The sequence below is a fragment of the Camelus ferus genome, chromosome 27 (genome assembly GCF_009834535.1).
Source record: "Camelus ferus isolate YT-003-E chromosome 27, BCGSAC_Cfer_1.0, whole genome shotgun sequence".
NCBI lineage: Eukaryota > Metazoa > Chordata > Mammalia > Artiodactyla > Camelidae > Camelus > Camelus ferus.
Genome location: NC_045722.1, coordinates 10,978,706 through 11,005,411, shown reverse-complemented (window position 1 = coordinate 11,005,411; position 26,706 = coordinate 10,978,706). Strand labels below are relative to the sequence as shown.

The following is a 26,706-nucleotide window of genomic DNA, read 5'->3' as shown; positions in this document are numbered from 1 at the left end:
GCAGGGCAGATTCCAGGGGGCCGCCCAGGGGTCCTGCAGCAGAGCCTGTGTGCCCAGGCCTGCCCACTGAGCACTACTGCTACCCGAAGTGGCACTGAGGGCCTCCGTGTTAGCAGTGCCATCCTCTTTTGTTGCTGTAGCTAAGAGCTGTCCACTAGTCCAACTTGAGCATCTCTCACTGGCTCACATGATGAGTCAGTTCCTTGATCAGGACAGGCCCAGTAACTGCCGGCAGCTGTCAGCCTCAATTGCTCCCATTTTGCCTTTACAGAGGGGAGAAACTTCTGACTTGCGCCTCATAAACGTCATTGAGCATGGCTCTCCCTGCCGTGTTCTTGGTGCTCCCGCCAGAGTGGTGAGATACGGAGGCGGGACATGCAGCTCTCGTTGGCTCTTACGCAACAGCTTGGTGCTATGGCGGTCAGCAACAGACACTGACTTCGCCACAAAGGAAATTCATCGGAAGGATATGGAGTCTCTCACAAAATAAATGGGGAAGTTGGAGAACCCAGTCTGAAAAGCACAGGGACCAGGGAGGCCTTGGGGACGCAGAAGCACGAACTGGTTGATAGTCTCATCTGGCCACTACGGGGGTGCATCAACCCTCACCTCTTCTCTGCTTTTCTTTCCCTCCATTCAGAGTCAGAGTCCAGGAGAGAGCGCCTTGGTAGGCTCAGTGTCCTCCCACCCCAGGGAGGACAGACATCATTTTCTGATTTTCCTAGGTAATCAGGGTGCTATTCCCGGAATCCGGAGAGCAGAGGCAGGACTGAGAAAATAAGGCTTAGGGACCTTCCTCAGCTCTACTGGGAGAAGGTTCTGGATGCTCATTTCTTGGAAGACTCTCCACAGTTCTCAAGAGCCCCTCCTCCACGATAAAGATTCCTAAACTCTGAGTCTCAGACACTCTTGCCACTCGGATGCAGACGATTGCATAACCATTTCAGGGTGCTGCTGGACTCCCAGTTGAGTCCCTGCTTGGCAAGTCTCTTGTCTCCTCTTACCAGCCTCTGTCTGGCTCAGAGGCAGGCCTCATACATCATCCTGCTGGGGACACGCAATTTAACAATTTCATGCCCACGGACCCATGTGTTACATAAGCAGGGCCCTAACCCTCCTCTTAATCTTGTACATTTTTTTTCCTAAAAGGGCAAAACACTATTTTAGTCACTGTTTTGCGGGGAGAAAAAGTCCTGTTTGTCCTCATGATTCATATTGGTGGTTTTTGGATGTTGTATTGATTCATGACGACTCACTCAGCATCTGGTATGAATTAAATGGGACTTTCTCTTGGTGACAGTAAAATGAAAGATCTTAAACAAGGCTGACATTAAAAAGAGGCCTGGTGGGAACTTCTTCAGGACTTGAGTCAGTTCAAGCAGATGCCGTACAGTGTCAGCAAAGTGAGCAAAAAAACCAACCCGCCACGCGGCTTTGGTGTGGAGCTGCCCTTGACGTAACGTCTGCTCCTCACTTTCTTGCCGATGAGTCTTTGTGGGTCAAACTGCTTCCCGCAATGTGTTGTGTTGTTTCATTCTGCAGCCATTGTTCCAATAGACGCAGGGGGAAATGGAGGCAGGAAACTGTCATGGATGTCACATTAGGGGCCAGATTCTCTCTGCTTTGTTCCAGGACGTTTTCTGCAGAAGTCCAGAGGCCATCCAGTGGTTCTTTTTTGGGGGCGGTGAGGGGAGTAATTAGGTCTATTTATTTAATTTATTTATTTAATGGAGGCACTGGGGATTGAACCCAGGACCTCGTGCATGCTAAGCACGTGCTCCACTACTGAGCTATACCCTCCCCCCATCCAGCGGTTCTTAATGGGGGATGATTTTGCCAATCCAAGGGGCATCTGGCAATGTCTGGAGACATTTTTGGTGCTCAGAGCTGGGAGGGTGCTACTGGCATTTAGCGTGTAGAGGCCAGGGATGCTGCTAAAAGCATCCTATAATGCTCAGGACAGTCTACATAGCAAAGAATTTTCCAGCCCTAAATGTCAATACTGCTGAGGTTGATAAACTGCTTTAATCCAAACTGACACTGAATCCCAAATGACTTGATGATTTCAGGTCATTAATTGACTTAATGAAAGGCTTCTAGTTATGGTAAAAACAGATCTTTTGAAAAATCATGTAATTTCTGTGTTTAAAAAGTGTATCAATCTTGCCTAGATCTTAGTCTCTAAATACCATTCTCCACTAAAAGGAAACAAGGTTCCTGAGAAATGGCCATTCTAGGGCTGCAACAGATGAGCAAGGAAGGTATCAGAGACTATGGGGTCAGATTAAAAGGTAACAGGAGCCAAACTGAAGACGTTCCCTATGGTCAAAATGGGATGCTTTGGGCATCAAAAAGAATAATGCAAATATGGGAAAATTCATATCTGCAATCATGTGGCTTAGAGAGGCTTCCTTTATTTTAAAAAACGGCATTTCCATTGCCTCTTAAAGTTAGGTGTTCTCATTTTTCTTTAGTATTATCAACAATGGAGGAAAGGAAATTTGTATCATCTTGATTAAGCTCCCATATTAAAGTTGCTCTGGAAAGGGAGCCGGAATGAGGCTACACAGTGATCACACAGTCATCATCAAACAAACCATGACTAGGCACATACCCTGAGATGGCTGCAGCTCTCAAGTGGGAAAGAGAGTGAGAAAGAGAGTAACGTATGAACCGGTGATTGCAGAATGGACAAATATGGTCTACAATAGTAGGGTGCGTCAGCTGGAATTGTCCTCTTATAACCAAAAACCCAACTCAAGTAAGTTTAAACAATAAAAAGAAGTTACTGAATCATAATCAAGAGATCTAGACAGTGCTACTCAAAGCATGGACTGGAGAGGTCCACAGACTGTTACTGGTCCACGTTGAGATATAACTATACTGCTGAAGTCATGCACAGTCATCTTAATAGACGTTAAGGCCTGCAAGCCTTGTAATTGCCCAGCTGCAAGACCAAAGAAAGAGCCCGGAGACAGTGACAGAGACATCAATGATTGATTGGGCAGAGAATCTTACATACCCTAAGCAAAGTCCTAGAGTGACACCTCACCATGTACAGTGAACAGCAGGCAGGACACTGCAGCAGTCTTTGCTACTCGGCGGGGAAGAAGGAGGCTACCAATTATTGGGGGGATTGATGTCAGGTTGGCTCATCAGTCACCAGGGAAACCAGGGGCTGGGGCAGGGAGCAAGCATGCAGGCAGTTACTGAATAAGCCCCATGATTAAGAGAACTGGATAGTCATGTGAGTGGAGTTGAAGGTGAGACGGGGACTGGTCAAGCAGGGAATGTACTACAGAGAGCAAGAGAACAGCCATCTTGAGCGGCCTGACCATAAACCGTCTTTCTAAAAACTTCCTTTCTTCCATTTTTTAAAGGGGAGGAGGTAATTAGGTTTATTTATTTACTTATCTTTTAAGTGGAGGTACTGGGGATTGAACCCAGGACCTTGTACATGCTAGGCAGGCACTCTACCACTGAGCTACCCCCTCCACTGCCATTGTTGATAATGATAAAGAATCATGAGAACACCTGGGTTTAAGAGGCAATGGCAATACTACTTTCTATAAGGGAGGCTCTAGAAACCATATGGTTCATTTTTATTGTATGTCACAAAAGTATCATGTCAACGGGATAATAGAAATATGAAACTGGAAATGAAAATCAAAACTGCCTTAATCACAGACAGTTTGAGAAACACTGGCCTACTGTGGTGATTCGAAATCCTGGCTACTCCTTAGACTCACTGGGTGAATTTTGACAACTAGTCATACTGGAGTTCATTCTTAGAAATTTTGCTTTAATTGACCTAGGATGAAACCCATGGGTATTTTTAGAAGCTCTCTAGGTGGTTCTAATGTGTAGCCAGAGTTGAGAACCAGTTTTCTGGATTTAAGCTGGCCTCAGATGAGAATTGATCTGATGGTCAGGAATGTCATCAAGGACTTGGGTCCTCATAGCACTAAATGCTTATATTAGAAAAGAAGAAAGAGCTCGCATCAGTGATCTCAGTTTCTACCATAACAAACTAGAAAAAGATGAGTAAACTAAGTCCCAAGTAAGGAAATGAAAGGACATAATAAACATCAAAGAGGAACTCAATGAATAGAAAACAGAAGAACAGATAAAATCAATGAAACCAAAAGCTAGTTCTTTGAGGAAATGAATAAAATTGATAAATCCCTAGCCAGAGTGACTAGTAGAAAAACAGAGAAAACACAAATCACCAATATCAAGAATATCACTGCAGATTGTATAGATATTAAAAGGGTAGTAAGGGTATGTTATGAGCAACTTTGTGTCAATGAATTGCATAACTTAGATGATATGGATAATTTCCTTGAAAGAATCAAACTACTAAATCTCACTCAAGAAGAAATAGACAACTTGAATAGCCCTACATTTATTAAAGAAATTGAATTTGCAGCCAAAAAGCCTTCTTACAAAGAGTACTTCAGGCCCAGATGACGTTCCTGGTGAACTCTACCAAATATTTAAAGAAGAAACAATGCCGCTTCCATACAGACTCTTCCAGAAAATCGAAGAGAAGAGAATACGTCCCAACTCATCATTTGAGACCAGCATTACCCCGATGCTAAACTCAAAGACATCATAAGGAAATACATAAAAATCCCAAAAATCCCTACACCTACCAAATAGGCACTCATTCCTGAGATAGTCATCATTTGTTGCCTACCCCTTAATAGCTCTTTTGAAAAGAAGTTATCCTAACCCAGAACCTAGATCTTAAATGACCTTGAACTGTATAGAAGGCCTTCTTCTGCCTGGTTCCAGATGTTTGGAACCAAGGGCAGCCATTTAATTGTGCCTGGAGACTGGCTTAAAGAGGTGTGCTGGAACCCAAACAGATGCCCTTCTCAGGAGGCTGACCTAAGAGACACAAAGGGAAGGAACAGTTGGTGTAGGAGCTGAGGATGGAGATTCATATTGCCTAAGCAGTTGTGGCAGCCGTATGGGAACCATGGGGAAAAAGGAGATGAAACAGATCCAAGGAGTGGAATGAGGCAGAGGCACAAGCATAGGCAGAAACGGCATGACAGAGAGAGCTAGCAAGGAGGAAATACCCTGACTTTCTGTCTCTTGGGGGCCCAGCTTTTCGGATTCTGCTGGGTTCATATAAGACCCTTTATACTTGACACATGAGTGCCCTCCTGTTTCTTATAGCCAAAACCACCCTGACCAAACAAAATGTTCAAGTAAATGTTAAGTTCTTTCCCTTCCTACAGGCTAAGTCCTTGGTGTCACTTCTTAGCCTTAGCCTAAGGATACCATGGGCCACCTTCTTCATTCCCAAAAGCCTCAGAGATTTAATTGGATTCACTTTTCTTTTGTGCATGTTCATTAAAGAAAAAAAATGTTTTTATTGAGGCATAACATAGTAAAGAACACAAATCTTAAGTAAGTCTGTCAAAGAATTTTTACACACTCACACATAAACACATCCTTATGTAACTACCACCCAGACACAGAACATTTCCACTGCTTACAGGAGGTTACTCTTTCTACTCTCTGTGGAGTTGCAGATCAGTTATGAGCAGCTGGTTGGGTGTCCATGTGCTATGAACTGAATTGTGTTCTCCCATAATTCATGAGTTGGAACCCTAACCCCCAGTGTGACTATATTTGGAGATATGGTTTTAAAATGTAATTATTTTTCTTTCTCTTTTTGGATGACTTCACTTAGTCATCCAGACGATCTCATACTAAGTGAAGTAAGCCAGAAAGAGAAAGAAAAATACCATATGATATTACTTACACTGTGGAATCTAAAAAGAAAAAAAAAAGGACACAGATGAACTTATGTATAAAACAGAGATAGACTCACAGACATAGAAAACAAACTTATGTTTACTGGTGGGAAGGGAGGTGGGGAGGGATAAATTGGGAACTCAGGATTTGCAGATACTAACTACTATGTATAAAAAACAGATAAATAAGTTTCTACTGTATAGCATAGTGAACTATATTCAATACCTTGTAATGGCCTATACTGAAAAAAAATATTTAAAGGTAAACTTGGAACTGTAGTTAAATGTCAATATATATATATTATTGAATTACTATGCTGTGACCAGAAATTAATACAACATTGTAAATTGACTACACTTCAATTAAAAATAAAGAACCATTGCAGAAAATCTTTTTATAGACTGCTTTCATATGGTGATGTGTAATCATCCCAAATTTGTTTCATTAAATTGGAAAAAGGTACCTGTTAGTAATAATATCAGATACAAACAGCAGTGTTATTTATGATTTTAAAATAGTTAAGACTTGAGTAGGGAGGCTACAGCTCATTGGTAGAGCATGTGCTTAGCATGCACGAGGTCCTGGGTTCAATCCCCAGTACCTCCATTAAAATAAATAAGTAAATAAATAAATAAACCTAATTACCCCCCCAAAATAATTAAGACTTTTCAATTTATAAAAATAAAACTTATATAGAGGGAAAAAGTTTAAGGATATTTAGTTATCAAAAATCTGGGCAACTTCTTTATTAAATTATATTATTGCTGGGAAAAAACCATAATTAAGGTTAAATGAAGTTATAAAGGTGGGCCTTAATCTGATAGAATTAGTATCCTCATAAAAAGAGATACCAGCGTGCTCTCCTTCCCTCCCCCTCCCCCCTCCCCTCCACACACAAAGAAGCCGAGTACACAGGGAGGCTGTGGCCATCTACACGTCAAGAAAGGAGGCCTCAGGATGAAACTTACTTTGTTGGCACCTGGATCTGGAACTTCTAGCATCCAGAACTGTGAGAAAATAACTTCCTATTGTTTAAGGCACCCAGTCCATGGTATTTTATTATAGGAATTCAAATGCCATATCATACCGTGAGACTCACAATCAGAACAAGAGGAGAAAGAAGTTTTGAACAGAAAATTACTCTTGGCAGGAGCTTGGGCAGCCGATCCCACAGTGCAAGCAGGGACCTGTGCCCAGCATGGGATGGTGGCGGAGGGCTAGCAGCACAGCCTGGAGGACAGGCAGCCCCTCAGCCACCAAGTCCAGTCCAGTCCAGGCTGACATGGACATATTGCTAGGAGACATTGGGCAAACTTGGAACTGTAGTTAAATGTCAACCAACAGCCTCCCACTCATCTGTCCCTTCGGAAGTGCTCCGAGATGGCCCAACAATTAATAGGGCTTTCATTTTATTTTCCTCATCCAAATGTGAGCCTGGTGGGTAGAACCATCTGAGCACTGGCTTGTTAGGAAAAACCAATCCCTCAGCACGGAGTGGATTTAGCACAACTTACCAGCCAGATTATCCCAAAGCCCCTCTGAAAACACCACACTGCACAGTCACTCCACTCTGCTGTTAAACAGTGACTCCTCTCCTGGATATTGGTGAAATCCTGGCCGGGAGTAGCTGGGAGGGGTCAGTCCTGGCCCAGGCTCCCTAACTTTGTCATGGTCCTGTGGGTTGTCCACTCACAGGCTTCCGTGTCCTGAGATGGCCACTCACTCCACTTGTCACTCCTGTGTCAGAGCTTATGTACCAGGGCAGAGAGCTCCAGGGTCTCCGTCTCTGCAATTGCTCTACTTCTGTCTCTAAAGGAGAGTTTTGATGCCTCCGTGATTTCTCTTCCTATTTGTTACAGCAATGCTGCGATGCAGCCCCGTCTTCCACCTGCAATGTGCCCCACCAGACAGCCATCCTCCCAGGACAGACATGGTGGGAGGTACGGGAAGGATACACCCCAAACTCAAGGAGGTGGGTCCTCAAGTCTCACTTTTATCTGTTACTTTTTCCAGAAATCTTTCCCTGATCCCTCACTTGAAGTTAGATGTGCTTCCCATGGTGGGCAGGGTATTAACAGCCTCTTCTGCAGTCATAAGAATATAAACACTGTTGATTTAGTTAAAATCGTGATGAACTGTCTTGGGAAGACAAGGAAGGGAAAAGGTGAGTTGATGTGTGTGTGGGATGTGGGTGTGGGAGTGTGTAGGGGAGAGGTGTGTGATGAGACAGCTTCAGCTTCAGCTTCCAGAGTAGGAAGCTGGAAATCGGGAGATGATGATTCAAATTGAAAAATCAAGTTGAAAAACATAAGCATATTATTGAAAATCAGGGCGGTAAATACCAGAAGAACTGTGTTAAGAGCTTGAACTTTGCAGGGCTGAATTAGGGGACTACTGCTATTTAACCAATGTTTATTGTACAATTGGCCAAATTAAAATTAGGAAAATAAAACAGATCAAATCACAGCCTCTCTGCCTGGACTAGGAGGGCAGCCCCTGGCCCCAGCCCATCCCTGGCATTCTCACAGCATAATTCAAAACTAGACAAACCACGGTTTCAAGAAATTCCCGGGAACAAGAGAGAATCGCCAAAGGCCTTGGATGAGAAACAGCCACTTAAACAACAATTAGTCTCTCTGTGATTCAGGATGAGAGAATTTTGCTGTATTTAGTGTCTACAGAAAAGCTAATGCAGACATCTTCTTTTTGTAGTGTATTCAGCACCCAGAGTCTAGAAGAAGCTGGAGTCTCTCTCCCAGGATCTATTGCCTGAAACCTATGAACTGTCATTGCCCCCACGTTTAAGAAGCTGCATCTTTTTGAGATGTTTTCCCCTGGCTGAAGATGTGCCTCCCTGGTCCTTCACAGAGATGTGAGGAGGTCTTGATAAAGCATGGAGGGAAGAGCCCTGCTCACAGAGCTGTCTCTGACAATGGGTAGAATTTTTCAGACACAATCTTGGCTAGTTTAAGTCAAGGAAACTGCATATTGCAGTTAGATCCTTCCTGGGCCAAGTTTTTACACAGATTTCCAGCAATGTCAATGCATGGTGTATAATTATAGTATCTTTAAATTAGGACGAAGCTGCATGAAGATGCTAATGCAACCTACTGCATTTAGAAAACCTTTCAGCCTGGATCTTGTAGAACAAGGATGTATTTTCACTCTTGTTTCACAGATACGTGAAACACTCCAATTCCCCAGTGTCACATGTGAAATATGTCTTTTTTAAGCCTTAGGAATTCATATATTTATAAAATCTGCAAAAGGGAGCACTACATGTGGGGTCTGCCCCAGTGATTTCCAGGAACACCTCTTTCTGTGAGGTTTGTAACATGGAAGGATTTCTTGAGGTGCACGCCCAGGGTTTGCCTCTTTATCTGAGAACTCTCACACCCACCGCCATTCCCAAGAGTGGATACTGACCTCCACCTACACACACACATACACACACACGTGCATGCACATGTGCTCACAGAGCCATAGGACAGAGAGGTGGCCAACCCAGGGCAAGTGCCCCAGAGACAGAGCCAATCCCCTGCCCTGGGGATTTGGAACTGGGTCACCTAGAGACAAGGGTCAGTTGGTACAGGCACCAAAGTTCAGAGTCTTGAGAAGCCCAGCCATGTTTCAGCAGAGGTGAGAAAGCCAGTCTGCAGGGGGGGGGGGGGGGGAGGGGGGCAGATGCGCTGGGAGGCAGAGATGAGAGATCTCATGTTCTGACAGACAGGTCATCATGCAGAGACAATGAAGGCCAGGGGACAGAGACCAGGCCACAGAGTGATGGAAGGACAAAGGCACAGAGACACAGTAAGAAGCAAAAGAGATGACAGAGCCAGAGGCATAGACTGAGAGACAAAGGGACCAGGAGATGGCACCCTGGCTCCCCACATGTCCCCAACCCCCTGCCTGGGTGCTTCCCGGCCTCTAAATCACCACTTTCTCTGTCCCTTTTGGCATAAACCCCAAATCTGGGTGATTCATTCACCAGACAGTGCTTGGGACTGAAGGGAGCTGGGCTCCTATTTTGTGTCTGTTCTGGCAATTTATTTTTATCCTTTTATGGGGAGGGGGCATTCAGTGGGGATGCGAATTAGGCATGTCAGTCAGTGTAACAAAACTCACTAAATATGTCTCTGTTCAGACAACGGTATTTTTCCCCTATCTTCAGTCATTAAGTCAACGCTGCTGTAGGAGTAACACTTAAGTGACTGGGTTTTTATTTTTGTCCCCAAGGTACAAAAAGTACTGCCTACTTTCTCACAGTGCATCAGCAGAGTGATGTGTCCAAGGTGAGGGTTCTGGAGCTTCAGAGAGCTGGGGACGCTGACCCAAGAGGGTTGTCCCCATGGAGTAAAAACCCCGCAACGGCAGGTTTTGAGACTGTTCTGCCCACCAGCTTGTAGTGCACAGTAGGCACTCAATAAATACACGTAAAAGACCGGACAAGGGGAGGACAGACGGGGCTCGTGGATGTAACGGGGCCCAGGCGTGGGAGGATGGAGAGCAGGCCCGCGGAGGGTGCTCCACATGTGTCAGTGCGGTGTCAGCTCTCCCCTTGCAGGTGTCCTTCAGGCTCTGCGTTTCGCCGAGGGCCCGGGAGGCTGTTTCCCTGCGTTCCTGGGTCCCAGATTTCCTCTGATCGTCTTCCTGGCTTCAGGAGTCCTCATCTCCTGATAGAGTTTGACAGTCATCTGATTTTGTTTTTTTTCTGCTTGAAATTTGGGAAAGTCTTTATTTTTCCACCAAGTTTAGGAATTTCACCAGAATGTGCCTTAGGGTCGGGTTGGCTTTTCACTTTAATTGGCACCAGATGACCCATCTCAGTTCATTATAACAGTTTATTTAACAAATATTAAGGGCTTACTATTACTGTTTTAAGTTCTGGGTAATGAAGGCAACAGAAAACTGTGTGAGAGAGAGGGAGAGAGGGAAAGTGGAAGAGAGAAAACAAGCAAGTTTTGATTATTGATCCTGTTCCATTGATTTATTTAGAAACTTCAGGGATGCCTCCCCCTCATTATGTCTTCATACTTTATCCTAAAAGTCCTGCATTTCCCCGTGGCTTTCCTTTCATCTCCTCATTAAATTTGCCACCTACGTTTCTCTTGCCAGTCTTGTCCAATAATCCAATCTCCTCTAATCCTATTAACCACAGCTTCCGGTGACACGCTAACGTGATGGGAGCATCCACCTGCCCTGCACTGTCCTTGTCTGATGGTCCTGAGAATAGGGAATAGCTGTCTTCTAAAATTTTCTTTCATTTCATGTGCGAGATCCTCTTCAGAGAAATAGGATAATCAGCACAATTTCACTGCTTTCTTCTTCACTCCTATGCTCGAGGCTTTCTCACTGGGATCAGATTCGTTTTCTTCCCCTTCTATTCAGACTTCCTCACAATTCATATGTTAATCCAATAAGAGCAAGTAGATGGTTTATTTTAAAATCACTAAATCTTGTAGTATATATGCATTCAAAATAGGGGAGAGAGAGGAAATTGTTGAGAGAGCAGGGGAGGGGAGGAGAGAGATTGATTTAAATAGCGCTGGAGATTCTGCCTCCCAGTCTACACAGAAAGCAGGTGCCTGTGATGAGCAGAGATGGGAGATGTCATGGGAACCTGTGGTTCCCTCCGTGGGAAGAAGGTCTCATGTGCCTCTTATATGCAAGCATCTCATCACGACCCTAATGTCTAAAGATGTTTTTCATATAAGATCCATAAGGTAAACCGGCTACTTCCTCTGGTCCGCAACCAGAGAAACAGCCATCACTTCCCACTTTGAAGGGAACACTGGTTGACCTGGATTTTCTTTGGATGGTACTACACAGTAGAGACACATACGGGTAATTTAAGAGATTTATAAGAGTAACTGACTATATGGGATAAATTCTTACATGGAGATTTTTGAATCCAGTCTTCAGGTGAGATTTGAACCAACTGTACTAAACATGTCAACCACAGTGTCTGGGATGCCAGAGCCCTTTCTGATGACCAAAGTGGGCAGACACCTCTCCCCAGAGCCCCCAGTTGAGAGGCCCCCTGACAATCTATGGCTTGGTACAAGTAGGCAACATGAGCCAATCAGATTCCCCCTCTCTGAAACCTGAAAATGAGAATAGCCAAAGAAGGAGGCTGTTACCATGGATGCTGAGGCTTGAAAAGTCACACACATGGCCATCTCTGTGGTCCCCTGCTCGTCACACAGGTCAGCCCCATCCACTGTGGGAGGGGACTCCATGGACACAATCCCCTAACTTAACATTTATGGGTACCTAGGATGTGCCAGGCACTGTTCTAGGTTCTGAGGGTACAGAGATGAACAAGTTTCCTGCTCTCCAGCGCTTACGTGGAGCGCTGCTCAAGACCAGCAAGAAACAGATACATGAGTGAGATGGTCAGAGAACAGCAGAAAGCCCTGCGTTTTGGAGTGAAGCCATGAATTCTCTTTGCAAGCAGCCAGTTTCTTTTTGAGAGACAGCTCTCAGCTTTCTGTTGGGTTCTGTTGTTGTCTGTAGGACTAAGTATGGCAGAAGGGTTGATGATGCTGAGTAACCAAGGAGGTAGACTGGAGGATATATGTCACCAATGTGCTTTGGCTTCCCTGAACCACGAAACACTCTTTCTACATTTTAAGAATTCCCCGCCCGATGAGCTCACACCCTCCCCATGGTGGAAGCCACAGGGAGCCATCTTTTTCCAGCTTTACGTGCAGACAGGGCAGAGCATGTGACTTAAGACACCCCCAGTCAGAGGCACCTGCCTGAGGCTAAGTGACACAGAGAAGCAGGTGCCAAGTCATCTTCTCTGGAGAGGATAATAGCAGATCCACCTGGCTCCCAGAGGCAGCAGCAGCCAGCATCCCAGTGATGGTGTCCATCTTCAAGGCCCCCCCCCACCGGCAAATGGTAGTGTGAGTGCAGCACGGGTTATCTGCACAGGTGGCCTCCATGCCCGATTCTCTGCTTTCCTGGGGATTTTATGAGGTACCTATTATCTTTTAACAAATTCCTCTTCAGCTTAAAACAGCTAAAGAAGAGTCTGTTGCTTATAAACAAGGACTCTTGCAGGTACATGAAGGGAGAAGGGCAATAATCCAATAAATGAGATAATTTCAGACAGAGGTCAGTGCTAGGAAGAAGTTAACACAGGTGATGTGAATGGGCATCTCCTAAGGGAACGGAGCATGACATTGATGCAGACTGCGCGTGTGTGAATACATCATACCGGCAAACCATAACATGTCAGTCATGTATCATGGTTCCCATAGTATTTACAAATTTATAACAGTGAACAGTAACCACACACACACACACACAAAAAACCCACAAACTGAAGTGAGAGAGAGTGACAGGCTAGGGTAGGGGCTCTTTTTGATAAGGTGTTCAAGCAAGCCTGTCTGAAGAGGTGACATTTGAGCTGAGATTTGAAAGATGAGCAGGAACCAGCCATGCAAAGATCTGGGTAAGGAAACTTCTAGGCAGAAGGAGCAGAAGATATAAAGGATGAACTTGAGAAGTTGAGGAACCAATGGAAGGCTGGCGTGTTTAGTGGATAAAGAAGGACGTGATGAGATTGGACAGTAGGTAGGGGCCAGTTCACGCCAGGCTTTGCAGGTCATGGCCAGGTGCTTGTATTTTATTCTAAGATACAAGAATAATGGCAGGAAGCCATTAGAAGGTCTTAGGGAGTGATAAGGCACTGGTAGGCAGCTCTGAGAATGCCCCCACGGATCCTCAGTTCCTGGCACATACACACTTGTGTAGTCCAGCCCACACAGGATACGGCTGATCTGTGTAACCACTAGGATGCTGCAGAAATGAGTGTGTGCCTCCCAAGGCTGGGTCATTAAAGGCACTGTGACTTTCCTTTGCTCTCTTGAGTCACTCCCTCTGGGGAAGCCGGCTGCCATGTTGTGAGGACACCCAAGCGGCCCTACAGAAGAGACCCACTGGTGAGTGAGACATCTTGCAGGAGATCCTTCAATCCTGGTCAAGCCTTCACATGACTGCAACTCCAACTGACATCTTGGCTACAACTTCAGGAGAGACCCTGGGCCAGAACCACCAAACTAGGCAGCTCTGAATTCTTGACCCATGAGTGTGCATGATCATAAATGGTTGCTGTTCTAGGCCACCGAGTTTTGGGGTAATTTGCTACCTCTATCCATTGTTACAGCCAGTGTCTGTCCTGCTTGGCAGGTGCCCAGGCTTTAAGAGTTGTTATGTATCTTGAGTACGAGCCCTGAGTGAGCCCACGTGGGAGATGAGACCAGATGGTGGAGGCAGAGAGAAAGCAGCACCCTGGGGAGGGCTGAGTCACGCTCTTTGGAGGAGGACAGAGTAAAGACCCGCAGCCCAGCTCAGCTACAGTCTTGGCTTCTCCTGCGTCCAGGTTGCTCTCCGGGTTCCAATGTCTGTGTCCTCACTGTAAATGCCCCACGACTCTGGGTGATCCGGGTGAGCTCTCCTCCTTGTTCCACTTGGAGCAATTCCAGACCTGAGGTTGGAGGATTGGGCTGTTGTCCGAATTCCCTCTCCTGGGCTGGGCAGAGCTCTCAGTCCAGATATGGGCACTGGGCACTAGTCAGCGGCAGAGGCTGCCTTCCCTCTGCCTCCTCTGTGCAGTTGTGGCCCCAGACTCCAGCCGGGTGGGTTAGGGGCTGTGTGAAGGGAATCCCTTCTTCATCTGTTCCCATTAGAAGGGGCTGGGTTATGTGGATTTCTCTGTTCTGGCTGTGCCTGACAGTTTATTGGGGTTGGTTTTAAGGACATTTTAATGGGCTTTAGGGATAAGAGGCACTGGTATTTCAGCTCACTCTAAATAACTTCCTGAAAATCAGACACACAGCATTTCCCCCTCTTTTTGGCATTAATTTAAAAAATACTAGCAACAAGGCTCTACTGTATAGCACAGTGAATTATAGCCAGTATTTATAATAACCTTTAATGGAGTATAATCTGTAAAAATACTGAATTACTATGCTGTACACCTGAAATGAATACAATATTGTAACTCAACTATACTTCAATTAAAAAAAAACCCCAAATACTAAATAGAAAAAGTTCAAACAATACACAAATATCAAAAGTGAACCCTCCTTACTCTTTCCACTCTCTGATTATTTAGATTACCTTCAGGTTTTCTCTAATACAAACAGTTGTGTGATGAGCATACTTGTTCACAAGTCCACGTACTTTAGAGCAAGTGTTTCCTAGAAGTTCATCTGCACGTTTTACACGCAGATGGGTTCTCCCAATGGTCCTTCAAAAGACTGTACCAGCACATAATGCCCACAGTATACAGAAGTACTCCTTTTCTTCCTGTCAACACTAGATGTTATCAGTTTTTAAATTTGCATTTCTCTGATCCCTAGTGAGCATAAATGTCATCTCTCAACCAGCGGCCATTTGAATTTCTTCTCCTGTGAATTGCCTGTTCTTGTCCTTTGACCATTTATGTATTGGAATATAAAGCTTCATCCTTTGATATGAAGGGAGTCTTCATACTTTCAGGTTATTATGCATGTTGCACCTCGTGTCTGTCATTTGTCTTTTATCTTTGTTATGGTCTCTAGCCCTACAGAAGTCTTAAATCTTTATGAGGTCACACCTGTTCACTTTTCCCTTTAGGGCTTCTAGATTTTGTCTTGCTTAGGAAAGTTTTCCCCACGACAAGAAAATAAAAAAATTTTTTATCATATTTTTTTCCAGTACCTTAAATATTCTGTTTGAAAGCTGATGTCAAATTGTCCTCCAGAAAGGTAGTACCAATTTACATCTCATCAGCACAGTGTATGAGCCCTATTTCCCTACACCCTCCCCAGCCCCTTCAAAACTTTGCCAATAGTGAATATGTATTAATTGTGAGTGAGATCAAGAATATTTTCACATGAGTATTGGTTATTTGTGTTTCTTTTTCTGTGAACTGCCCGATGGTATCTTCACTTGGTTTTTCTGTTGGCTGTCAGTCTTTATCTGATTGATAAAGGGCTCATTGTTTATGAAGGAAATGAGCCCTGGGTCCCGCCCCTGTGTGGTAAATAAGTTCCCCCGGTTTGTCCTTATCTCTCTGCTGTCTGCTAGCAGCATCTATTGGCCAGCTGCTCGGTGCAGTGGGATGGGGGAACAGCAAGCCCTCGCCACACCCCACCAGTCACCTTGTCAGCTGCCTAGGCTTCCCCTGTGCTTGGCACACCCCAAGAGCCAGCCCCTCCCTACACAGACATTCTCTTCCCAACATTCAGATTTTCACCTTCAACTCAATCCTATTTTCCTTTCGCTCTCCAGCATCCTTTATGCCTCATAACTTTTGATGATGAGGGTATCTTTTTGTGGTTTCTAGCCTATGACAGATTTTTTTAAAATATGTTTTTGTTTTTATTTATTTGGTTTTTGGTGGGGGGAGGCAATTAGGTTTATTTATTTTTTTTGATGGAGGTACTGGGGATTGAACCCAGGACCTCGTGCATGCTAAGCACACACTCTACCACTGAGATATATCCTCGCTTCCTAGATTTTTTTTTTTAATACATATTTTATTGCTCGAGTTGGAACAGGGCCTTTGGAACAGATACTCAAGCTGCCATATTCTCCATCATTAAGTCTTACCTAATCATGTAACTGATTTTTTTGTTGTTGTTTCTTCTGGTTTTAAATTTTTATTTTCTCCAAGCTTTCAGGTCTAAGATCATTTGGTAAAATGATTATTTTACCAGAGACATTTTAACAAGCTTGCATTGGTGAGCCACACTCTCATTCATGCAAACTAGAAGACCACAGGGACATTTTTGAATTGAAAAAAAAATCCAACTTCTAGACCAGAGGCGGCTTGTGCTCGCTTCAGCAGCACGTATGCTAAAATTAGACCAGAGGCAGCTGTCAGCCTGTCCTGGGCTGGGTGCCGGGCAACTGCGATCACCGGGAGGTGGGAGAACACAAGGGGGCGCACTTTGCAGGCCACAGCCCTGTCTCGGTTAATAGTACAGTCTTAGGTGGGTCCTCCATATGCTCTTTTCCGCGTTTGCTCCATCCTTCCCTTCTTCTTCTTTGGTCCTTTCAAAGTCTAATTCCCTCCCGCATCCTGCCCTCAACCATCCCTGCCTGTTTCCATGAATATCAGCCTCATTAAGATGGTCTCAACAAAGAGGACTTGGGGGTCAAACAAGTTTGAGCAACGCTGACTAACATGTCACCCTCTAGGAAGTAGGCTGGCACTTTAGAGCCTCTGGGAAGCCCTTCAGGGAAGACATTTCGTCTCTGTGTGTGAGCAGCTGGTACCCCAGGCTTTTAGGAGCACTGATCTGTGCACCCCTTGCGAGCGTCCTGCAAAACTAGCACTTGCCTGACCTCGCCATAGGGAGCGCTGGCTCTCAGGCCCCTGGGTGGGAAGCAATTAAACAGCACTGTTTGCAGTGGCTAGAGGTGTGTGTTGATGTAACAAGGGACGTTCCCCAGGGCCAGCCCTGAAGAGTGAACCTGGAGCAGGAACTGACGTGTTTCACCAGCTCCCACTGCTACCGCCTGAGCCGTGGGAGAAGGCAGAGTCAGCAACAGGGGCCCAGGTGGCAGCCCAGCCCCCCAGGCTGGGGCAGAAACAGAGCTGCAGAGATTCCCGGCTGCAGTGTGGAAAGGTCAGCCCTACAGCTGGCAAACTGAAGCAACTCTTTGCTCCAGGGGCTTTATGAGAAAGTTAGTGGGGCAGCCCACAGAATAACGGCCTCTTGGGGGTCGCAAGGGGAACTTCTCTCCAAAGAACTGCCCTTTAATGTGGCTTCATTTCAGTGGCACCCCCTCCCCACCTCCCCGGACACTGTATCTCTTGTAGTCAAGCTTCAAATTCCTGGGAGAAAACATCTGATTGGCCAAGTGGATCAAGCAAACATCCTCAGGGGACTCAGTCTGTGCTGGCCTGGCTTCTGGGATGGGAGTGCCCAGCAGCCTCCACGGCTTCTCCTGCAACCAGGAACCCGGGCTCCTGGCAGCGTTTAGGGCTTGTTGGAGGGCAATGAAGACGCTGCAGAAAGCAATTAAGGAGCACTCCATACTTACAAGGCCAGGTTTTGAGCGGGTAAAGAATACGCATCATCTTCTGAACTAGGAAAGCCAGTGCACAGAGCAGATCCGAGTCTGGCCAAACTGTTGAGTTGCACCGGCTCCCCGGAGAAGAGAGGCGGAGGCTTCACAGGAGCCTTCTGCACATCGGGAAAACTATGTTCTGTCCTCCTCTCAGAGTATGGGCTTGGTCTTCTCAACAAATCCTTTTGTCATGTTTCTGAGGTCTACCAATAAAGGATCCATTTAGTAAAAAGATTAACAATGAAAACAGGAGCTAACATTTAGGAAGTGCTCACCAGGGTCAGGCACAACCCCGTGAGGCAAGTACCATCACCTCTACTTTTTCAGTTCAGGAAACAGAACCACACAGAGGCCACTGGCTTGCCCCTGCTTCACAGCCGGGAAGGGTGGAGACAGGTTTGAAGCTGGGTCTCTAGAAGTCCAGAGTCCACGCACTTGGCCCCTAAACAGAAGTCGTCTAGGTCTTGTTCCTCTACGCGGGCTGACCGTGCGTCCCTGTTTGTGCTGCTCAGCATCCTGGTTTGGGTGATACACGTTAGGGAAGCTAGGATGGACGGAACCAGGATTATCACAGCAAGATGCTGATGGTCAGAGTCTGGAAAACCCAGCCCACAGCTCCCCTCACTGTCCCAGAGTTCTGCGTGCCAGTGCTCCTCGTCCCAGGGCAGGTCTGCATTATGTTGGTGACATGGCCCTTACTGACCCTGGATACTTGGGCACTTTGCAAGGAAGTCCTCTGAGACTTCCATACCCCAAAGTTCTTTGTTTCTATTTGGACAGAGAGCTCAGCTTTCTCTCTGTTCCCACCTCCCTACATGTACTTACCAGGGTCTTGTCCCTGTTTTCATGCGTTAGCCTGGCTCGGAAGGCAGCTGCTGTGGTCCCCAGTGTTCCAGGTTAGGGCTGCTATGCCCTGAGTGTTTTCTCCAGCGGTGGGTGCCGAAGCTTAGGGCTTTTTAAACCTTTTTGTCCACACTTGCAGGTAAGTCCTGGAAACAGAGGCCTAGGCTCTTCACTCGGACTGGGCTGGAGAGTGTGCAGATCGACAGGATGACACTAGGTGCCATCTGGGTAGGCACTGGGGAGTCAGAATTGAATGAGACACAGTCCTTTCTTCAAGTTGGTCATAGGCCAGGGTGAGGGCAGACTCTGCAACAAAATCAGCCTTACAGTTAACAAGTAAAGTTGTGGACACAAAGTACAACTCAAGCACAAAAGAGGAAACGAATAGAGAAGGGACATGGGTCAACTATTGTCAACAATGCTGTATAACAAATGACTCCATAATTCAATAGCTTACTGTTATGATCATTTATTTCTGGCTCATGTGTCTGTACACTGACTGGAGCAGCCCTGCCAGTTTCAGCTGGGCCTGGTTAGACTGGCTCCTGGGCATGGGTTAGTTAGGCTGCGGTCTGCCTTGTCTTTCATTCTCCTGGAACCACAGGGCTATGTCAGGGAATATATGCTCTTGGCAGTGGCAGAAGTGTGAGTGGGTAGGCTCTGCCACCAGCCCATGCCAAGGCTGTGTTCCAGGTCTTGTCTCCAAACATCTCAGTGGCCGAAGCAAGTCACAGAGCCCATCCCAAGAGCAAAGGGGCCTGGAGGTATACTACTCCCAAAGTAGGAAGGCAGGTAAGTAAATATTTGCCAAGCAAGAATCCAAACCTCACAAAAGGCTTCACAGAGGAGGTGTCATATGACCTAGGTCTTGAAGGAGGAGTCGGATTTTTCCAGGTGAAGATGGGACAAAGCACTGCTGTCAAAGGGATGAAATGTGTGCATGGAGGCGGGTGGGGAGTGGCTGTCAAGGTAGTGGTGGTGGACTGGTCTTAGAGGCTCCCTGAGCCATAAATTGGGCATGTCCTTTCTTTGGACACATTACTATCCAGGCCCCCCCACCCCAGTCATTTTCTTTATTTGCAATTTCTAAGACTTCAATTTTGTGCCACCAAATACAAGTTGAAGACTCGGTTTTTAGCCAGGAGTCATACTGGAAAGTGTCAGTACTTATCTCAACACTGGGGATTTATGCCAGTTTCTCTGGGCACAAACCAGGCAATTTTATAGCCCGCCAACCCTCATTTCTGAGTTGAGGTCTCCATCTTTCTTCCTCCGCCCCACCCCAGCTGGGACCACCACAGCCCTTCTTGAATACACTTCTTGGGGACAACCGTCAAGGCAGATATGAGGTGAATCAAAATAAGGAACTCAGGAATGGAGGGCTGGGAAACCCAGTCTAAAAAGACTGGCAGTGATCAGGGGACCCGTGCATATGCAGAACTGGGGTCAAACAATGGTGGGAAGGATGGTTGCAGGACAGGATGCAAGTAGTACAAACCTCGACAATGTAAAAATAAGAACTCACCACATTTGGGAGGGGGGAAGGGATGGGAAGTGGGTGAGCTCATTTCCTTATCCTAAATCGCAGGCTGTCAAGAGCTGCCATCTACAGTTGAAACATATGTAAAGAATGAATTCAGCCTCTGGATATTTTTCTTTCCTTTTAATCATTTTTAGCTCGGCAATTTCTTTAGTTACATTTACGCTTCTTCTTCTTTTTCTTTTTCTTTCTGTTAAAGACTTTTCCCAAAAGAGCATGTACTGTGTGAGCCCTTTTTTGTAAAAAAATTTCATCCATCTATCCGCCCCTTTCTCTGAATAGGTGTGTAGACACATGTCTCCATCGAAGTTTCTGGGGGAGCTGGTTTTCCCGACCACTTGAAAATTTTCTTTTTCCTGCTCTTCGGTGTTACTTGAATTCCTTACAATGTGCATGCACTATTACTAGAAAAGCAAAGCTTTCTATAAAAATATATGTTACATATGTATTTACTTCTGGAAAAGAGAAAATCCGCACTCGCCTCTCATGCTCCCTCCCCACGCTGCAGGACCCGACGGGTCGGGACTGGTCCCGCAGGTCCCCGCGGTGCGGGGCGCCGTCCAGCCCCTCCGGGTCCAGCCGGTGGGGCCGGCGGGCGGGGCCGGGGAACCCGCTGGGCGGTCGGAGCGGGAGGGCGAGGCGGCGCCGCTTCCGGAGCTCGGCGGGCAGTTTTGAGCCTGGGAAGTTGGTGCTGCGGCGGGTGGGGAGGCCCGCTCGCGCTCAGGGGCTGTGCTCCCTGCGGAGCCGAGGGACTCTGCGCCTCTCTGGGCCTGCTTCCTCGTCTATAAACCCAAGAAGTCATCCTTGTCTCACTTCCAGGCTGCTGTGAGGGACGTGTGATGTACAGTGTCTGAGCGTCCACAGTTGAGCGGTCACTAGAGACTTACCAATACACTCTGCCATTATAGGATTCGATTTTAACCTACACTGCCGCCAACCCACTCTAAAGGTTAAATTGGAGAGAAGCGGGTCAGGTAGCGCTGTCGGCTGTTTCCGGGTCCTAACAGCTACTCTTATGTCTCAGCTCCATCTAGTGTCCATATTGGGACACAGTCACATATGACTGTCCTTACTGTAAAATTTCCATACTTGCGAAACTTAAAGCACGCATCAGGCAAACAAGACCTAAATATGATCAATTTAAAACATACTTCCCTATACTAAGATTTAGTACTTCAAAGCAAGCACTATATAGAGTCAGTGCTGCTAAAGATTCGTGCATCCTTTGAGAGGACAGCAAATTTGTGCAACAAATAATACTTATTATCATGGACATTTATTGAGTGCTTACGATGTGCTGGGCACAATTCTAAGTGCTTTAACTGTGTGAGTTCATTTCACCCTTTACAATGCTATGAAGCGGGGGTGGGGGTGCTTAGTGTCTCACTTTGTAGATAAGAACACTGGGGGACACGAGAAGTAAAATCTGTCACTCTGGTAAGTTCTGAGAGGAGGTAGAGGTTCCCTAGTGTGCCAGAGATGAGGAAGGAGCCAGATGGGAAGCCACTGCAAGGCTCAGGAGACAGAATGGGGGCTGAGACAGGCATGGGGACTCAGGCTGGATCTGGGGGGAGGAGGATGGCTGTGCAGAAGGGCTCGCTCTCCAGCTTGAGCAGATCCAGCTAGAGGCCATGATCCAAGAGAGGCCCGACAGTAGTCAGCAGTTTGAAAATATTTATTGAGCATCTACTACATGCCAGGCACCGGAAATGGTGAATTCACGTAGACAGGCACAGCCCCTGTCCTTGAAGAGTTTAGAGCCCCATGGGGAAGGCCTGTGGCAAAGGTAATTTAAATGCCAAGAGTCAGAGCAGGAGGAGGGCTGGGGAGGGTGTCATGGAGGCCTCCTACACGGGGAGTGGGGGTGGAGGCGGGAGAGGACAGGCAGACTGAGAAGGTACAAGGGACAGAACTCACAGTGGGGTCAAAGAATAGAGTGTGTGTAGACCCAAGTAGAAATGGTAGCTCAGGAAGTTGGGGTCAGAGATGGGATTTCTGAGTAAGATTTCAGAAGACTCACCTTTGACAAGCCCTGGGTGTGGCTGTGGCTGAGGAAGTGGGTCTGTGGAGGTGGTTGAGGCTGTTTGCTGTTGGATGGGTCAGGCCTGTGAACCCTGCTGGGATGTGGGGAGTGGGGCTGGGGGTAGAAAACTGAGCCCAAGTCCTTGGTGAGGTGGGGGGAGGGCTAAAGACCGTTCAGGATAGCTTAGTAGTTGGGGAGGAGCATCAGCAGCTGAACCTTCAAAGCGGAGGGGTTTTAGGGGAGGGCAAGTGCAGGGTCTGGAAGAGGTGCCACCGTGGGAGCAGAATCCTGAGTTCCCTGCCATGATGTCCCATCCTGGGTACCTACAGCCTCAAAGCAACCGCGCGCCCCTACTTCTTTCTGAACTGCTCTCAGGACTGGGCGCAACATCACATATTAAGAACACTTGACAAGTGGGGCCAGTGCAGGACCTGCTGAGCCGAGGATCAGACGTCTCTAACTGCAGGCTGAGCTGAGAAAGGCTTTCCACTAATTCATCTCACCCGAGGCTGAAGAAAAACACCAAATGCAGTTACAACCTTATTGTGCTGCCTTTAATTAGGAAAGATGTAAAATGATGCATTATAAAACTTGGAAGCTACTTTATACAAATTCCAATCTTTAAATATTGTTTAATGAAGGACTTGGGAACTAGGACACTGGCGGGAAGTCTGATTAGTTACCGTGATGGTTCCATCATGAAGCAGTGGAAGAAACACGCTTGGAACCATCTGTGCATGGATCAGAAGAGCCGATGAGAGTCGGAACTGGAAATGTCTTCAGATATGCAAATGGACTGGAATACACAACATTTCAGCTCAGGTAATATACAGTAGACTTAGGAGAAATGAAACAGGACAAAGGAGAATTCATGTTGATCTTGACATAAACAAGAAAAGCTTATGTCCTAAAACCCACAACCATACAGAAGGAACAAAATAGAAAAAAAGGTTTTAGTTCTATGCTGTTTAACTGCTGGTAAATGAGAGTAGTACAACCATCGATTTCTTGTGAAAAACTAAATATTGAAAAATAGTTTACTCTGAAGTCTGCAGCCACTTCAGATGCCGAGGACCACGCCTGGTTTGTTACAAAGGCAGCAGTGAGGGCAGATGTACCCACCGAAGGTCAGGCAGACACCTGTCTGCGGGTGTCCTTGACACCCTGTAATCAAAGTGGGTTGTATAATGCCCAAAACCTTTTCACAGGAAAAGATCGGACTGATGGACCTAAGGACAAATTTAATTCAGTGCTAAACCTTACTGTCATCATTATACTCCCCCAAGCAAGCCACTTTTCCTGGGAGCCTCCATTTCCACGAGTCACCTGGCAAATGCAGGCGGGAGTACACGTTGTCCTGTAGGTCTCAGGGTCTCCAGCTGTAAGGCAGGGCTGCTGTGCAGACAGAAAGAGCTGGGACCCCGACAGCAATGATCTCCATGGGTAAGGCACTGTGTAAAGAGCAGATTATGCTGGGACCTCCATTTTTCAAAAAAAAAAACAAAACAAAACCAACTGACAACATCAGCACTCCTCCCTATCTGAATGGCCAGATCAGATTTTGGGGGCCCTTGACTCAGGAGAGGCAGCAAGGATCTGGCTTCTTTCAGCACACCAGGGTGCTGTGTACAACGAAAGGCCCTTTTACTTTAACAAAAAGTTACTGCCCTCTGAGATCTCAAATATAAAGGGAGCTGGAAGTTTAACTGGGACTAAGGCTTCTAAGGGGAGGCCAATTGCCCCTTCCTGAGCCTGAGCTCAGGCAAGGAGGGCTCCGGCTTGACTTCCTAATTCAACAGTGGGGGTTCAGGGCAAATGAGAATTGGGAAGACTTGGGTTTCTCAGTAAAGATATGCACCATTGGGGTTATTTGAAAGATGGGAAGGAGGAATCCCCCTGAGGACAGAAGGAAATAGGACAAGGTCTGGAGAGGTTAACAGCCAGGATCCTATGACAGGCTCCTCCTGCCACCAGGCACATGTGTCAGATTCAGACCCACACAGTGCAGCCTGGCTTCTTTGGGTGGGAGTGGCCAAGAGGCCTTTAGTGACACTCCTGGTGTCTCCAGGAAGGGCAGTAGCCACTTTGTCTGGGCAAAGGTTCTGGCATCTCTCTCTCCTTCAGTGTTCCTGTCCTCCTGTCCTGTCTTCCCAAGCGTGTATTCGGCCCCACTGGCCAGACCCCTCCAGAGGGGCCTCAAGCCCACCAGTCAGGTCTCTGGTCAGGGATGGCCTAGACTAAGTCAGAGGAGGCAGGCGGCGGTGGAAATATAGTGATACTATTATGCGAAGATACTGATGCTTAATGATGGCTTCATAAATTAGGCCTTCATTTTATTATACACTACGTCTTCAACCTCAGAGAATGAATCTCTTTTTAAAGCAATTGAGAGCAGGGGGAGGGTATAGCTCAAGTGGTAGAGTACATGCTTAGCATGCACAGGGTCCTGTTCACTCCCCAGTACCTCCTCTTAAAACAGATAAACCTAATTCCCTCCTCCCCTCAAAAAAAAAATTTAAAAAAAGCAATTAAGAGTAAAACCTGGGTCTGAGAGGGAAGATTTTTGCGGGGGCCAGGACCTCTGAGGTCCCGGCATGTAGGAGGCCTCAGTTGGCTCAGCCATTCTGGACGCATTGCAAAGACAGATGTCACCTCCCTGCACACCCTCGAGAAGAACAGGGCGCAGTCTACTCGTGGATTTGGTCATCTAGTGTTAAAAGCATATTAAAGTGCACGCTTAACTGAACCACAGGCACAAGTGTTAGAAAAGCTGAAACTCTGAGAAGATCTGGTGAGGAACAGGGATAGCTGGAGATCAGACTGCCCCACAGCAAGGCAGATTCATTCGTTCACGCACGCACTCACTCACTCACGCGTGTGTGCATCCGATGCACACTTCTGCAGCACCTGCTCCGTGCCAGGCACTTGTTAGGTACTAGGAGTTCAACGATGACTGAGGCACAGTCCCTGCCCTCAAGGAGCTTACGGTCTAGCAGGGTTACATTAACACTCCTGTTCCACAGAGAATCCGCCTCCCTCTGCTGCTGCTCGGCTGCCGGGTGGGCCGGAGTCAGACCTCAGCCATTCCCTCCAGCTGGTCCAGAGGGAGGGAGGCCTGTATTGTCTGGCGCTTGTCTGGAGGATGTCACGTGTCTGTGAGATACCTACAGCCCCCTTCTTTCTTCCCCAGCCACCAAGAAGGAGCACTGTTCTCTTCAGGCTCATCCGTTACCAGGGGATTTCTTATTTCAGTGACTGAATAAAATAGTCTTCCCTTTCCTCTTGTCCATAGGAAAAGGTGTACTGAAGCAGCAGAAAAGAGATTACAAACTGGGAGGAAACAAATTAGCATTCAGTTTGCTTCACGCAAGTCTGTTCTTGGACGTGTGGTAAAAATTCTTCATGTGAGAACTGAGGCCCCGAGAGAGCCCTGGCCCTCTGCTCCGCCCTGCTACATCCTGGTGCTGCGAGGCACAGCGGCTGGATCAGAGAAGGCGTCCTGGGGCTGTGGTACCGTTTCTGGAAGCTGAACTGACTCCCAAAGGCCTAACTGCCCCCAACTCCAGGTCCTTCCTTCAGTGTTGACTGAGATCAGTGGTTCTGAGCATGACACGATTCCACTGGGGCCTCCTGTTACATATTTTCTACTTTACACATCGACCGACTAGATGGCCGATGAAAAGATGTCATGGTGGTGGTGATGGCTGATTCATCGGAGGCCCCAAAGCAGCTTGCCTGCAGCAACGGGACCTGCGCCGCAGGCCTGAGGGGCGGTGCCCAGCTCTGTGGTCTCGAATAAGCCACTGTGTGTGAGATGGGACCTTGTCTGAAAGCTGGGAGCCAAGGAATTGGTTCCTTCCATGTCAGAAGCCAGAGATAACTAAAGCCCAGGGGTGTAGCTGGCTCCACTCTGTTCCATTCTATTTTAGCTATTTCAGAAATAAGTTCTCCTGTTCCGTTCCATTCTATTCACAGTCGGTCAGCTCGGAAGGTCTCTTCAACAGAGGGGTCGAGCAGGCCCATGCTGGAATCACTTAACATGTTGAGTCCGTCCAGGCTCAGGGGTTCAATTTGGAGCTCTTCTTCCAATGGAAACGGAGTGTCCACGTTCAGGCTGACCTCAGGCATGCCGGCCAGAGCACTGCTGAGGTCTTTGAATAGGCTGGTGCTCGAGTCTTCTGGAAAGAGCAGTGAGAGGGGAAAACAGTGCTGATTAGGAGGCGTGAGGGCCCAGGCCACTAAAAGGGCATAACTAATAAAAACCCTCAAAACGCTGTTCCTGTCATCTTCCTATCCAGGATGGTCATCACCCGTGTCCCAACCACTCCAGGCCTACAGTTTCACTCTGGAATCTATGTTCTTTGCAGTCGGTTCCACGACTCCCAGTTTGGCAGGTTTTCTCCCTCTGAATAGCTGTCAATCACCAGAAACTAAGTAGATCAGAAAAGGCCTG

At 46.9% G+C, this 26,706-nt stretch overlaps 1 protein-coding gene across 3 annotated transcripts in view; it reads right to left on the bottom strand.

Annotated features, from left to right (window-relative positions):
- Positions 1-22,780: 22,780 nt before the first annotated feature.
- Positions 22,781-26,706, bottom strand: part of CRTC3 (CREB regulated transcription coactivator 3) — an 87,776-nt gene continuing 83,850 nt past the window's right edge. For 2 of the 3 annotated variants that reach the window (XM_032469345.1, XM_014565968.2), the window contains exon 15: positions 22,781-26,431. In XM_032469345.1, the coding sequence (XP_032325236.1) occupies positions 26,223-26,431 (209 nt within the window). In that variant the 3' untranslated portion in view covers positions 22,781-26,222. The remainder of the gene's footprint in view (positions 26,432-26,706) is intronic. The other variant, XM_032469346.1, reaches the window with a different exon arrangement.